This window comes from Pelobates fuscus, chromosome 2 (genome assembly GCF_036172605.1).
Source record: "Pelobates fuscus isolate aPelFus1 chromosome 2, aPelFus1.pri, whole genome shotgun sequence".
Classification (NCBI taxonomy): domain Eukaryota; kingdom Metazoa; phylum Chordata; class Amphibia; order Anura; family Pelobatidae; genus Pelobates; species Pelobates fuscus.
Genome location: NC_086318.1, coordinates 390528039 through 390542845, shown reverse-complemented (window position 1 = coordinate 390542845; position 14807 = coordinate 390528039). Strand labels below are relative to the sequence as shown.

At 41.1% G+C, this 14807-nt stretch overlaps 1 protein-coding gene across 1 annotated transcript in view; it reads left to right on the top strand.

Moving 5' to 3' along the window:
- Nucleotides 1-14807, top strand: part of SPATA17 (spermatogenesis associated 17) — a 188983-nt gene that overhangs the window by 12447 nt on the left and 161729 nt on the right. Inside the window, exons 2-3 of the mRNA XM_063441437.1 lie at nucleotides 3283-3372; nucleotides 8894-8975. Of these exons, the coding sequence (XP_063297507.1) occupies nucleotides 3283-3372; nucleotides 8894-8975 (172 nt within the window). The remainder of the gene's footprint in view (nucleotides 1-3282; nucleotides 3373-8893; nucleotides 8976-14807) is intronic.

Here is a 14807-nt window from a genome sequence, read left to right as displayed (position 1 = left end):
GCACAGCCAGTATTTGAGGCTGCCTGGCACAGCCGGTATTGCAGTAATACCGGCAATACAAATGCAGGTCATTTTCTTAGTATAAACGGACATTACTCTGCAATACCAGCACCGGCCAGTAGGGGTCACTGTGTGTGGAGAGAGGCAGGGATAGGAAGTTACAGCATATCCCTGCCTCTCTCTACTACTCACTGATCCGTGGGGGAGCAGCTACACAGCACAGAGAGTCCAGGCAGCAGCTTTACAGCTCAGGTAAGTGAGGGATAGGGTGAAAGGCTGCAGGGAGACATGGGGACACTGAGACACTAGAGGACACATGGGGACACATACACTAGGGGACACTGGGAGACCTGGGGACACTGAGATACTTGGGGACACTGGAAAACATGGTGACACTGAGACACTAGGGGGCACTGTGAGACATGGGGACGCTGAGACACATGGGGACAGTGTGAGACATAGGGACATTGGGAGAAGCTGAGACATTGGGACACAGATATTCTAGGGACACAGTGTCTCCATGTCCCCCAGCCAGTGTCCCCATGGCTCTCAGTTCCCCCTAGTCTCCCAGTGTCTGTGTCCCCATATCTCTGTGTCCCTATTGACTCAGAGTCCCTATGTCTCCCAGTGTCCCCATGTCTCCCAGCCAGTGTCCCCATGTCTCCCAGTGTCCACAAGTCTCCCAGTGTCTGTGTCCCCATGTCTCTCAGTGTCCACATGTCTTCCACTGTCCCCATGTCTCCCATGTCTATGTCCACAAGTGTCCCCATGTCTCCTAGTGTCCCCTAGTGTCTGTCTCCTAGCCAGTGTCCATAGTGTCTCAGTAACCCCTAGTCTCCCACGTCTCTCAGTGTCCATAGTGTCTTAATTTCCCCAAATGTTTCAGTGTCCCCATGTCTCTGTGTCCCCATGTCTCTGTCCCCATGTCTGTATTCACATGTGCCCCCATGTGTCCCCAGGTCTTTGTGTCCCCAGGTGACTGTGTCCCCATGTCTCACTGTGTCCCCTAGTATCCTAGTGACACACTGAGACATGGGGACAATGGGAGAAATGGGGACACAGACACTGGGAGACTAGGGGACTGGGCTACATGGGGACACTGACACTGTGATACATAGGGACACTGAGACAATGGGTGACTTGCAAGACTGGGAGACAGGGAGACACTGGGAGCAATTCCTCTATACAGCAGAATCAAACTGTGAGTAGTTTGTTGGTGATTTTACAGAATATTCTCTTATGTCACTCCTTGTGATTTACATCATGTGATGTCACGCATAACTAATTAATAATACAAATGATTAAGGCTGGTATTGTTTTTCCAAGAAAGGTGGAAACCCTAACTACTCTTCACATACTCTTGCTTAACCCCTTAAGGACACATGACATGTGTGACATGTCATGATTCCCTTTTATTCCAGAAGTTTGGTCCTTAAGGGGTTAAAGGAACACTATAGGGTCAGGAACACAATCATGTATTTCAGACCCTATAATGTAAAAAACACCATCTAGCCCCCCTGGCCCCTTCTTGCCTCCCTAAATATAGTAAAATCTTACTTGTATTCTGTAGTCTGCAGCTGCTGGCTCTGCCTCTGAACTGACTCTGTCTGCTGACATCATCAGAAGTGGTGGTCTGAGCAAATTGCAATGCTTCCCTGTAGGATTGGCTGAGACTGTCAACTAGGCAGATCAGGGGCAGAGCCAGCACAAGTCAAACATAGCCCTGGCCAATCAGCATCTCCTCATAAAGATAAATTGAATCAATGCATCTCTATGAGGAAAGTTCAGTGTCTGCATGCAGAGGGTGGAGACACTGAATGGCAGTGCTGCACACTAGGAAGTACTGCCCCAGGAAGCACCTCTAGCCGCCATCTAAGGAGTGGCCAGTGGAGTTATTTTCTCTGAAAATACATTGTTTACTGCAAAAAGCCTAAATGGAATGATTCTACTTACCAGAACAAATACAATAATCTGTAGTTGTTCTGGTGACTATAGTGTCCCTTTAAGTTTGTTTAAGAGGGATGTATGGCAACAAAACTTGTGTGGACTGGCTGACAACAAAATTAGGTAATTAGGTAATGCAGACTTTGGTTTCTCTAACACTGTGACATGTCCTCTTTCTTCTACACTCACTATATACACCTTTACTCTGTCCCAGACTATATACCAGGAACGTCTGCCTGCTAGTAAGATGATAAGGAGACAAGTGGACATGTGAGTGCTAGGGGACAGGCCTTAGAAAGTGTGGGGTAGGCGCATCATTTGATGCATTTATGTCAAGCTCTGGGTGCTGCCTGCATAGTATGCCCTTAGTTGGACAGCATTCATGCCAGGCTGGGCATGTTCACCCCTTTTGGCAGGTCTGGTCACGTGATTTGCGTCAGTGGCACACCCTTTTACCCTTCCCATTGACTTCCTGCTTCACTGGACACTGCTGTTAGGGGTTCTGGATTTACTTGAAAGATGAAAGCATAAATTAGAGAGAGATTAGCATAGAGTATGTGTTTTCATATAGCCGCATCCTTTGAGTTTCCCTCCAACGCCATCTCCATCAGATACATGACGCTTGGGAGGTATGTTTTAGTGTTTTTGGTCGATAAGATTCTGTAATTAGGCCCATCATAATTGTCAGCTCCAGGCCCTCTGGGCTCTTAATCTGGCCCTGGGGATTTGCTGCCCCTGACTCGGAGGCACCCAGCAACAGCGTTAACCCCGCGATCGCCGGTACTGCGGCGATCGGGGGTTAATTTTAACGCGTGACGGACGAGGTCCGTCACTCGTCATTAACGCTTTCCCCTGAGTGACGGACCTCGTCCGTCACTCGTCGTTAAGGCCAAAGCAGCATAATTGGAATCATCGCTGAGTTAGAGGATCTTTTCAATTCGTTTTGACCTTACATTCGAAATTCACTTTAAAATTTATTTTGAATCCTCACTTTCGTGAATAATACAGTTTTATCCCCTGAAAGTATGTTAAAATGTTTTGTCTTATTGTCTTCTTCCAAGAGGTTTATTTACTAAATATTTAAACCATTACATTTAGAAGCACTCTAACCTATTTCTGAACAATAACAGAAATAGTAAATTGTAAAATATTGTGTTGCATTGCTTTTAATCTGTCAGCATGGTTTTTTTTTTTTTTTTTTTTAGAAGAGAATTTTCACTGTGTGAAGTGTGTTTTAAAGAATTGTGTACTTTATTAAATGAGTCGCAAAATAAAACATGAGGATTAAATATACATTCATTACTTTTAGCAAATGCATTACAATTGCTGTATTTACAGGGATGCTGAAGACAACAGATTAAAGGAATACAAGGCGGCAGTGATCCTTCAGAGTGCATTCAGAGGATGGCGAGTACGAGCCTATCTGAGGTAGGATTCCTATTTATCTGACTTGACTCAGACCAGTGACGGTCCATGCTATTTATTGCTAACCGTGGAACATCAGAGGTTTCTCAACTATATTTCCGATCTTATACAGGGTGGGCCAAAATTCAGAGTAGGGTTTGACAGGTAAAAACCATGTTTTTTAGTTGTTACATTTTGTATTGCAGGTACATATTCATAGGTAATTTCATGATGGAACAAAGAATTAGCAAGAAAAAACAATTTGTTTATTCATCCATTCATCATGTCTGATAAAGCTCATTTTCATTGAAATGGCTTCATCAGTAAGCATAACTGTCATTTCTGGGGTACGCAAAATCCAAAGACAATTCATCAGCGCCAATTACACCCTATCAAAATCACCGTCTGGTGCGTGGTGGCCTCCCAGGAAGTTATTGGCCAAAAATTTGAGCACTAGAACCTCAAACATTAACTTTTAACTGTGAACAATGCAATCAAAATAGCCCGACTTTGTGAGACGGCAAATGGAGCTCATTTAAAAGATGTCATCTTCCGTACTTAGTCAAACAATTCTCAATATGTCAAAGGGACACTAAAGTCACCAGAACAACTACAGCTTAATGTAGTTTTTCTTGTGAGTATAATCATTCCCTGCAGGCCTTTTGCTGTAAGCACTGTCTTTTCATAGAAAAGGCAGTGTTGGGGGGACGGGGCCTGACTGCCATGGAGGGAAGACGTGCCTCACTAGAGCTCCCTACGAAAATGGGAAAAATGGCTAAAAAGGCACTCTTTAAATCAACACATGAAACCCCAAGCGACTTACCACCTCCAAGTCCACACGGTGAACCGGTAAAGCGGCCCATGAGCGGACACTGGACAGCAGATTTCACCCGCGAAGGCATGCGGCCCGGCATGTGCCGGGTAGGAGAGGCGGCCGACCTCCCAACCTGGAGCCATCCGGAGACTAAAAGCCATAAACGGGCACCCCGCAACCCCCCCCTTTGGACCGGTGGGGGTGATCCCGGTCCACCTCATGGGGTCCCCCCCTACAAAGAGCTAATGGCGGAGAGACTGACCGGAGAGCAGAGAGGCCCACCAAAAATGGCGGAGACCATGCGGCACCCAAGCAACCACGAGGCCCAACTCGTCCCCGGATCCAACCTGGACCGCATATTCATGGACTTTTGGCTTAAACTCGAGCACCTACTACAGCAAAGCGACACTCGCCCACCCAGCTCAAGCCACCCACCTCGACAGCCACCACCTGACCCTCAGCAACGGAAAGCTGCACCAGCGGGACATAAAGCCAAAAAACGGCGGCGGAGTGGTAGGTGTGTATCTCACCCACGCCGAGCAATAATGCGAAGACCACCGCAGGAATCCAGCTTCAGCCCTCTCCGGACACCCGCAGCAACAGGGACGACCCCACGAGGGCACCAAGGCACCAACCGTCCCCACCCACTCCCGACCACTTACCGCAACCAGCGGGGGATTCACGGACACCCACAGCAGGGAACAGCACAGCCCCAAAGAGGCATCGGGTGAGCCAGCAAGAGGGCGCCGAAAGCGGAGTTCCGTGACCGGGAGACCGAATAGGTCACATGGGGCCGCACTGAAACCCGGCCAAAGAGGGACTTTACTGTATTATCGCGATCCACACTAGATATACACAAGTTTGATCTGCTTACTACATTTTTATTTTTTGTATCATTATTTTTATTTTTTATTTTTTTACTAATTATCTCCTTTGCCTAAGCAGCACTCAGCAGGCACATGATTAAGCAGCCGGAGATAGACCAGTTGCATGCTCCACTCGAATGTTTTACTAAAATGTGCAAAATCTCAACTACGCCAAAGCTTGTTTTCTATTTATCTAACAAATAGCAAAGTCTTAGCCATGACGAATGATTTGCAGTTAGATAAATGTACCTAGCTTGTTTGCCATTGTATAAATCTATGTGAATTAACCGATAATATAAAAATGTGCAAGTACTAACATCAACAGGTACACATGTATTAGCTGAATGTTGTCACTAGTGTTATACTACACTACCTGTACTATCTATATTGCCTTTAATCTAACTCACGCATGAACCAAACCTGTTTGCATGATATACTTACATTTAACTGATGATTTAACGTTAAGTTAAGCCTGATAAAATATAAAAGTGTGCCAGTTAATCGTATACCCCGCATGTTAAGCGTGGGAATCTCCTGAGGATTGCTTTTGGGGCACCTCAAGCTTACCTGTCTTATTTACGTGCACTACAAAAATAAAGAATTAAAAAAAAAAAAAAAAAAAAGGCAGTGTTTAGATTGCCCCCTAGGGACACCTCCAGTGGCCACTCCTCAGATATCCACAGGAGGTGCTTCCTGGGGCAGTGCTGCACAGTGTGCTCTGTATGGAGACACTGACTTTTCCTCATAGAGATGCATTGATTCAATGCATCTCCATGAGGAGGTACTGATTGGCCTAGCCGGTGTTTGGCCCCGCCTTCATCCCGCCTCCTTGCCTATGGGAAAGCATTGGATTGGTTAAAAATCGTAAATTTTGATGATGTCACCAAGGAGGCGGATAAGGGGCAGGGCTAGTGCAGACGGACCCACGTGTCGCTGGAAATAAGGTTAGTTTTAACCCCTTCCAAGAGGGGTAACCAGGGTGGGGGCAAGCCAGCCTAAACGGTGATTTTAACACTATAGGGTGTTTGTGTTCCTTTTAAGTATTCACTGTATGTAATATCATTGAACTTGGTTTAATAATAAAAAATATTTATTTACTCCTTAACCCCTTAAGTCCGGAGGGCGTACTATTACGTCCTTTTAAAAGCGGCTCTAAACGCCGCCGGACGTAATAGTACGCCCTCCGGTTTTTAGTAACTTACCCGGTCGCCGGCGGTCCCACGCCGGCGATCGCGGTTGGGGGGACTCCCAGGGAGCCCCCCCGCGGCACATCTTCCTCCTCCGGTGTCTCCCGGTCATGTGAGAGTGAGGTCCTTGCGAGGACCTCACAATCACATGGCCGGTATAGCTGGCTCCAGCAATGCCAGCAGGGGGACTAACTGTAATGACAGTTGGTCCCCCTGCTGGCTGAAAATAAAATAAAAATAATGTTAAAAGTGTAAAAAAAAAAATTTATACTTAGATCATATATATATATATTATATATATATGATCTAAGTATATATATACACATATACATACACACACATACACCGTCTAGGTGTATTTTAATATTAATATATATATAATTATATATATATATTAATATCAAATTACACGTAGACTGATACTGATTAAATATATATATAATTATTGTTATATATATATTTATAAATAATATAAAAAAAATAAATATGTAAATACGTAAAAAAATAAAATAAAATAAATAATTAAAAATAAAATATTAAAAAATATATAGATGTGTTTTATTTCGTTCTAACTGTATTGTGATATTAATATATATATATTTATATCAAAATACACGTAGAACGAAATAATATATATATCTATATACATAAATATATACGAAATATATATATATATATACCTATATATAAATAAAAATATAAAAAAAAAATATATATATCTATACGTATATATACACATATGTATATATATACATATATTAATTCTACACATATATTTATGTAATAATTTTACATAATTGGGTATCCTAATTAATTACAATTAGCGGGACCTGCCTGACCACCCATGCCGAAAGTATAGGGAATTTAATTTGCTAGCACTATATTTAACCCTATAACTTTCCAAGACACCATAAAACCTGTACATGGGGGGTACTGTTTTACTCAGGAGACTTCGCTGAACACAAATATTAGTGTTTCAAAACAGTAAAATGTATTACAACCATGATATCGCCAGAAAAAGTGACGTTTTTTGCATTTTTCACGCACAAACAGCACTTACAGGGACGATATTATTGCTGCAATACTTTTTACTGTTTTGAAACACAAATATTTGTGTTCAGCGAAGTCTCCTGAGTACAACAGTACCCCTCATGTACAGGTTTTATGGTGTTTTCAAAAATTACAGCGTCAAATATAAGGCTTGTGTTTAATTTTTTTCACATTAAAATTCGCCAGATTGCTTACGTTGCCTTTATGACCCTATGGTAGCCCAAGAATGAAAATTACCCCTATGATGGCATACCATTTGCAATAGTAGACAACCAAAGGTATTGCAAATGGGGTATGTCCAGTCTTTTTTAGTTGCCACTTAGTCACAAACACTGGCCAAAATTGGCGTTTTTTGCATTTTTCACACACAAACAAATACGAACGCTAACTTTGGCCAGTGTTTGTGACCAAATGGCTACTAAAAAAGACTGGACATCGCTTATTTGCAATACCTTGGGTCGTCTACTATTGCAAATGGTATGCCATTATGGGTGTAAATTTATTTCCTGGGCTACTATACAGTCTCAAAGGCAACGTAACCAATCTGGCGAATTTCAATTTCAAATGTAACACGCTATATTTGACCCTGTAACTTCCCAAAACACCATAAAACCTGTACATAGGGGGTACTGTTTTACACGTGAGACTTTGCTGAATACAAATATGTGTATTTTATTGCAGTAAAAGCAAACAGTATTATGACATTGACAGTTAAAATGTCATGTAGAACGAAAAAAAAAAAAAAAAATCTTATTTTGTCCCATTTTTTTCATATTAAATTATGTTTCATAGCTAAATATTTGATATTAAATGAAAGCCCTGTTTCCCCTGAATAAAATGATATATAATAAGGGGGGGGTGCATTTAATATGAAAGAGGTGAATTACGGTTGGACAGACATATAGCGCAAATGCCAGGTTTTGTTTACGTTTTGTTTCGTTCACAACTTGTACATTTGGCTGCGGTGTTAAGGGGTTAAACCCTACTCTGAATTTTGCCCCACCCTATACTAGCACACATTATGTGGACATTCTTAAATTTAACCCCTTAAGGACACATGACGTGTGACATGTCATGATTCCCTTTTATTCCAGAAGTTTGGTCCTTAAGGGGTTAAATATCCATAATGACAACAAATGTCATTACTATTTACTTAATCCTTTAGCCAAGTAGGTCTTAACAAAACTGCTTCCCTCCACTCCCCATCACTGCAACAGTTAAAGAGATAAAAAAAAACACTTTAAACACTCACCTCTTTCCAGTGTCGAGGTTGCTCTGTGCTCTCTCAGTCTCAATGTTCAGTTGAATCAATGTTTTTTTATGGAGGATTTGGAGAAGTTAAACTCTGTTAAAAGTGCCTCTAGTAGTGTTGTAACAGACAGTCTTAACCCTGCAATGTAAACATTGCACGTTCTCTAAAACTGCAATGTTTTACATTAAACACAGGGACACTGGTTTCAATGGACACATGGAGACAGCACCCAGAACACTACAATAAGATGAAATGGTCTGGGTGCTTTTAGTGTCCCTTTAACAACAGTTTCGTAAACTAACTGTCTATTATTTGGCTTACACTTTGCATGTACATTGTTCAAAATTGGTAAATTTATTATTCTAAACACCTGCAGGTACCTGCACAGAATGATGACTGTGATCCAAAAGTGGTGGCGGGGATACCTGGCAAGGAAATATTTCAGAAGCAAAGTCAAGGTGATGATGATATTAAACCTGTGCCCATCTTTTGCCACATCTCAGTTATATTTTGTTAGCTTCTTATAAATATATATTGTTATTGGTAACCTTATATGCAGTGTGTTTTTATGGAGATCTCTCTTTTGACGATTTTACATCACTGGATCCCAAATCTAGTTCCCATGCCATTGTATTGGGTTCCAAGTGATTGAATGAGGGATATGGGAATGGATCACTGACTTCATCTTATAGTCAAAGAATAGGTCATTCAGATTATGCCAAGTAAATAATTTGGGTGCATTTAAAAACACACTGACTGACACTTTCGAAGTTTCAGGATTATTCATCATACTATGAATTTGCAGTGGGAAATCGATACTAAGTCACGCTGGATACTGATAGGCATGATTATGAAGGTCGTTCACTAAATTTACTATTCTGCGATATCTGAATAGTCCGTAAACCCCAAATAGCTCAGGAATGTATTGCGTAATCATTATCTCGCACTTTCCCTTAAATGAATCACACATTATTGGAGTTGTAATTTTAGTATGGGGTCCGACTTTTGCCCACCTAAACTTTTATGTATCTTAGATCCCATTTCTAAAGCAAACTGAAAAAAAATTGAAAAAAATAAAAGAAAAGAAAAAACAAATGTCTTTAAACCAGGTAGCAAGTCTTTTCTTTCATAGGATTTATTTACTTTTTTTTTTCCAGCATTTGCTTAATTTCTGTTATTAAAGAAAATAAATAAATAAATAAGACATTGTAGGTCACTTTAAACATTTTCCGCTGCTAATAGCTTGAGAGGTAACTGTTGCCAGCAAACAAGGTAAAGCATATGCACAAAATGCCTATGATTACTTGCTAATAAATCACCCTAATGATCATCTACAAAATTGTGAAATAAAAGTTGCACTGATGCGGAAAATAAAAGCTCATCAGATCCAGCACCCATATGTGCCTAACTAGCGATGTTTGTACACTCCTCTGATGGATTTCCCTTTATTTTGTTAAGTTAGGAATATTGGTCAACGATGCCGACATTTCTTCACATCAGCTCATTGTCTCATGGTCTGAGGTCATGTTAAATTGTGTAGGTCACTTGTATGGGCCATGAACCCCGCTGCCTTTTTGATGGCTTTCTTTCCCAATACCTGATGCTTCTGCCACTTTGTCTGCTACTTATCTAAAATACAGCAACCTTTCTCTTTTGTTTTGTTAAAGTGCATTGCACACAGATTATATATTATCTACAGTATAATTATTTTTTTCTATTGCTTCATAGCTAAAATATGTTTTTTTTGGTGTCCTTTTTTATAATCCAATGGCTGCCGCTTCCCTGATACCCTTGCCGGTTGTTATTCTTCTAAAACGCCCTCCTGATCACTGTTTAAGGGGCAATCATTTTAATTGTACATTGTTCTCTTTTCACACTTGTCACTTGTGAAAACTAGTAGCTGCATTATTTTACTAAAAAAAACAACAACAAAAAAACATCTGCGGGTTTAAACACCTTGTTCTACCTGTTTTTGGCATTTGTCATGGGTTGAGTGTTCTTCTGACCTTGGTCTTGTTCTGTGCTTGTTGTGAACTTCATGTAGCAAATGCAGTTTGTAACACAATGGGTTTTCTACTCACTCTGCCCCCTTTCTTGCATTTATTTGAAATAGATAGAAAATGCAGTATGCATACAAATAAGCTCCAATCAGCTCACTTCCTGTAATTGCTATAGGTAGAAGTTGCAGTTTGTAATATAATAAATTATTATCATTATTTTCCTTATTTATATAGCGCCAATAAATTCTGCAGTGCTTTACAATATTATAAAGGGAGACATTTAACAGTAAATGATACAATTACAAAATGTTACAGGAACAATGAGGACCCTGCTTGAAAGAATTTATAATCTAGATATAAAAACCACAATAGAAAGGGCAACTTTGGGGATAGCAACCAAGCAACAGGGCAGATGGTAGAAGAATTGAAAGGTGAGAGTGGGGTGTGGCCCTTTAAGAAAGAGGAGGCCATATGCTACTCTGTAGAGATGGGTTTTGAGGGACTTCTTAAATGATTCAAGAGAAGGGATGATGGCAGTAGGCAGGCTTTTCCAGAGAAGATAAGCAGCACCCGAAAAGTCTTCCAAGCGTGAGTAGGTGTAAGAGCATCAGGGAGGAGAAGGTCACCAGCCAAGCAGAGAGACTGATAATGGGCGTATCTACGAATTAGTGAAGAAATGTACTGGGGAGTAGAGTTGTTTAGAGCTTTATAGGTAAGGGTTTGTATTTTTAATTGAATCCTACAGAGTACAGGGAGCCAATGTAAGGATTGACAGAGGGGTGAGTTATGAGAGGAGTGACGGGAGGGAAAAATCAGCCTGGCAGCAGCATTCATTACAGACTGTAGCAAGGCAGTACGGTTTCTGGGGAGACTAATTAGGAGAGAATTAAAGAAAATAAATGTGAGAAATTACAAGGGCCTGAACAAACTTTTTAGTAGAAACTTGCATAAGGAAGGGGCGAATGTGCGCAATGTTTTTTAGGTGGAGTCAGCATTATTTGGCAACAGACGTGAGGTGTACATGTGAGGCGAGAATTAAAGTGACACTATAGTCACCAGAACAACTACAGCTTAATGTAGTTGTTCTGGTGAGTATACTCATTGTATGCAGGCATTTTCATGCAAACACTGCCTTTTCAGAGAAAAGGCAGTGTTTACATTGCCCCTAGGGACACTTCCAAGTGGCCACTCCTCAGATGGCCACTGGAGGTGCTTTGTGGCTCAGGGCTGCACAGTAGGCAGCACTGCCGTTCAGCGTCTCCACGCTCTGCATGGAAACGCTGAATTTTCCTCATAGAGATGCATTGATTCAATGCATCTCTACGAGGAAGGCGCTGATTGGCCAAACTGGTGTTTGGCCATGCCCCCTTGCCGATTTTAGCCAATCCAATAATTTCCGCATTGGATTGGCTAAAAATCTGCTATTCTGATGATGTCACCAAGGCGGTGGGGCCAGCGCCAGAGGACCCGTGCGGTGTTGGAAATAAGGTGAGTTTTAATGCCTTTTAAGGGGGCTAAGGGGGAGGAAAGCCACCCAAATGGTGGGTTTTTCACTATTGGGCCAGGAATACATGTTTGTGTTCCTGACCCTTTAGTGCTCCTTTAAAGATAACATCAAGACATTGAGCTTGCATTATTATTAGTATTATGAGGAAAAAAGATAAGAAGCTCAGTTTTAGAGAAATCGAGTTTTAGAAAGTTGGAGGACATTCAATCAGAGAGAGCTAACCAGTGATGTGTTCTATAACAGCGGGGGAGATATCAGGGGACGAGCGATATATCTTGGTGCCATTAGTGTACAGCTGGAATCCAAAGGAATTAATACATCTGCCAAGAGAGGCAGTATAAAGAGAAAACAGAAGGGAACCGATAACAGAACCTTGCGTATCTCCAACCAAGAGAGGATGAGGGGAAGAGGTGTCATTAGAAAAGGAGACACTGAATGAACATTAGGAAAGATAAGAGTCGAGAACCAAGAATAGACAGAGTCACAGAGACTGTGGGAGTGAAGAGTTTGCAGAAGAACAGCATGACCCACAGTTTGAAAGGCAGCTTAGAGGTCTAGAAGAATCAGTATGGAGTAGTGACGTATTATAAATCTCTATTTCCTAGCCCTATTTTGCTTCTCTTTTTCTATAGACATGATTTGTAGTATGAAACAAGCACAAGTTTCTCCACTGTCTTTACTCCATCATTTACTCCTTCAGAGTCTGCTCGTTACTCATGTTTTCTATGTGACTTGGAAGCTGCTCATGCCACTGTAACAAATGAGATATTCAGAGTTGTAGTTCACACTGTTGTAGTTAAAATATTTAGCAATTACTCGCGATGGTGACATCGCTGCTTGTGAAGAGTTGGTCCAGGGGTGCAGCAAGAGGAATTTGTTACGGTCATTTACTAATAAGCAAGTCATGTTTGTAATATCTGCCGGTAAAGTTTGTAATTACAGATGTTTTTATGCCACAGAATTAATACCATTGTTAGTGCCTAGGAATTCACATGACAACATTCACGCAGCTCACACATTGTTACGGCTACTTCAGCTACAGACCTGTTTCTGACAAACTCTAAAATGCATCTTACAGAAAAACAAAAACAACAGGAAACCGTGTATTCCATGTTTAAGTACACTTAAGAAATAAATCCTGTTTGTAAGCATGGTGTATGTACTAGTCATCTATGGAATTGCAAACTTTTCCAATACAATTTTCTATTTGGTTTCCTGTTTAGTAAATAAGCCTTAGATGCAACTTGCTCAGATGATCTAGTCAAAGTGAGCATGCACTAAACTTAACAAAATTTTTAGTGTCCTGTTTGAATTGCTATGGAAATTGATTGAACAATATGCCTTTTACCCATTTTTTTTTAAAAATGGTAAATCCTATCACAGTACAGGATATCCCAACACACAGTACCTTAAAGAGTCACTGTCACCATCTGAGGACTTTGCATAATTCGCAAAGACACCTAAAGATGACATTGCTGCTGATGGTCCAGTGGTCGGGCAGGGGGAGGAAAAGGTGTGATTTACTTACCTGAACCTGTCCCTCAAGGACGCTGCCATCTTTTTCTGGCTGGTCCTCCCGACAGGAGCCAACGTCACTGCGTTACTCTCACACATGCCCGAGAGTACAGCATTGTGGTATATGGAGGATCCTACGAGATCGTGCGATCCTTTATAGACACAGCTAATATCTCTGCAACCATTACTGGTGAGCTCCGCATAGTGTTTTTTGGCGTAGGAAATATATTGAGGCAAACGTAGTCCCTACTTTTCCTCAGTATAACTTCCATTGGGTTGGAATTTCAGTGAAATTCCAGCAAATTCAGTATGAGTATGTAATGAAGATTTTATGTTTATGAAATACTAATTTTGTAGCGGCGGGAGAGTTCGGCTTTAAATCCATATTATCATAGGTCCAGAGAAAATAGAGGTATATTACAGGTCTTTAGTGTGGCCAATCTTAAGCGTAACCTGAGAGATAATAGTATGAGCATAATCAAATACAGGCCTGGGTTGAGGGATACCAAAAGACAGACAGAACAGTAAGACAGCTCAGGGATACCAGAGATCAAAATAATCAGGAAAAGTCAAGTTAATAAAGTGATTGGTGCTAGAGTAGGATCTAAACTAATTTCCTCATTCCCCAAATGAGCTTGTGCATTGTTGCTGAATTGGCACAGGATGTCTTCCTTATTTTGACTCAACGTCTTAAAGTTATATAGTATAGTGTAACTTTTCATGACGGAGTGATGTGGATTTGAAGAGAGGCAATCTGCGTCAATAGTGACACCAATGATACGCGTGTCAGGAGAAGAGTCGTTCTTCATTAATGTTAATGCCAGAATGACACAGGTATGAGGAAGTGCCACTGACAGCCACAGGTAACATTAATAACTTTACCGATCTTTACTTTACTGGTGCCCTGTATCAGGGAAGGCAGATGTGAGTAGCTTGTAGACACATTTTTTATTATTAGCAGCAATTATACAGTGCCAACGTATACCACAACACTTTACAATATTAAAAATGGGGAAATGTAACAATAAATGAGACAATTAAAAAAAAGTACCAGAATTAATTAGTTGATGAGGACCCTGCTCAAACGAGCTTACAGTGTAGACATGGGCACTACATGCTTACTTCCCTCATCATGATAAAGATAGCAGCTACAGTCTGCAGCACACGTCCCTTGTATGCACTTTTCTCATGCATATCACTAGAGTAGAGGCTATTTTTTTTTTTTTTTTTAAGTATAGGATTAAATAGTGCTTCAGTGTTATCACCTG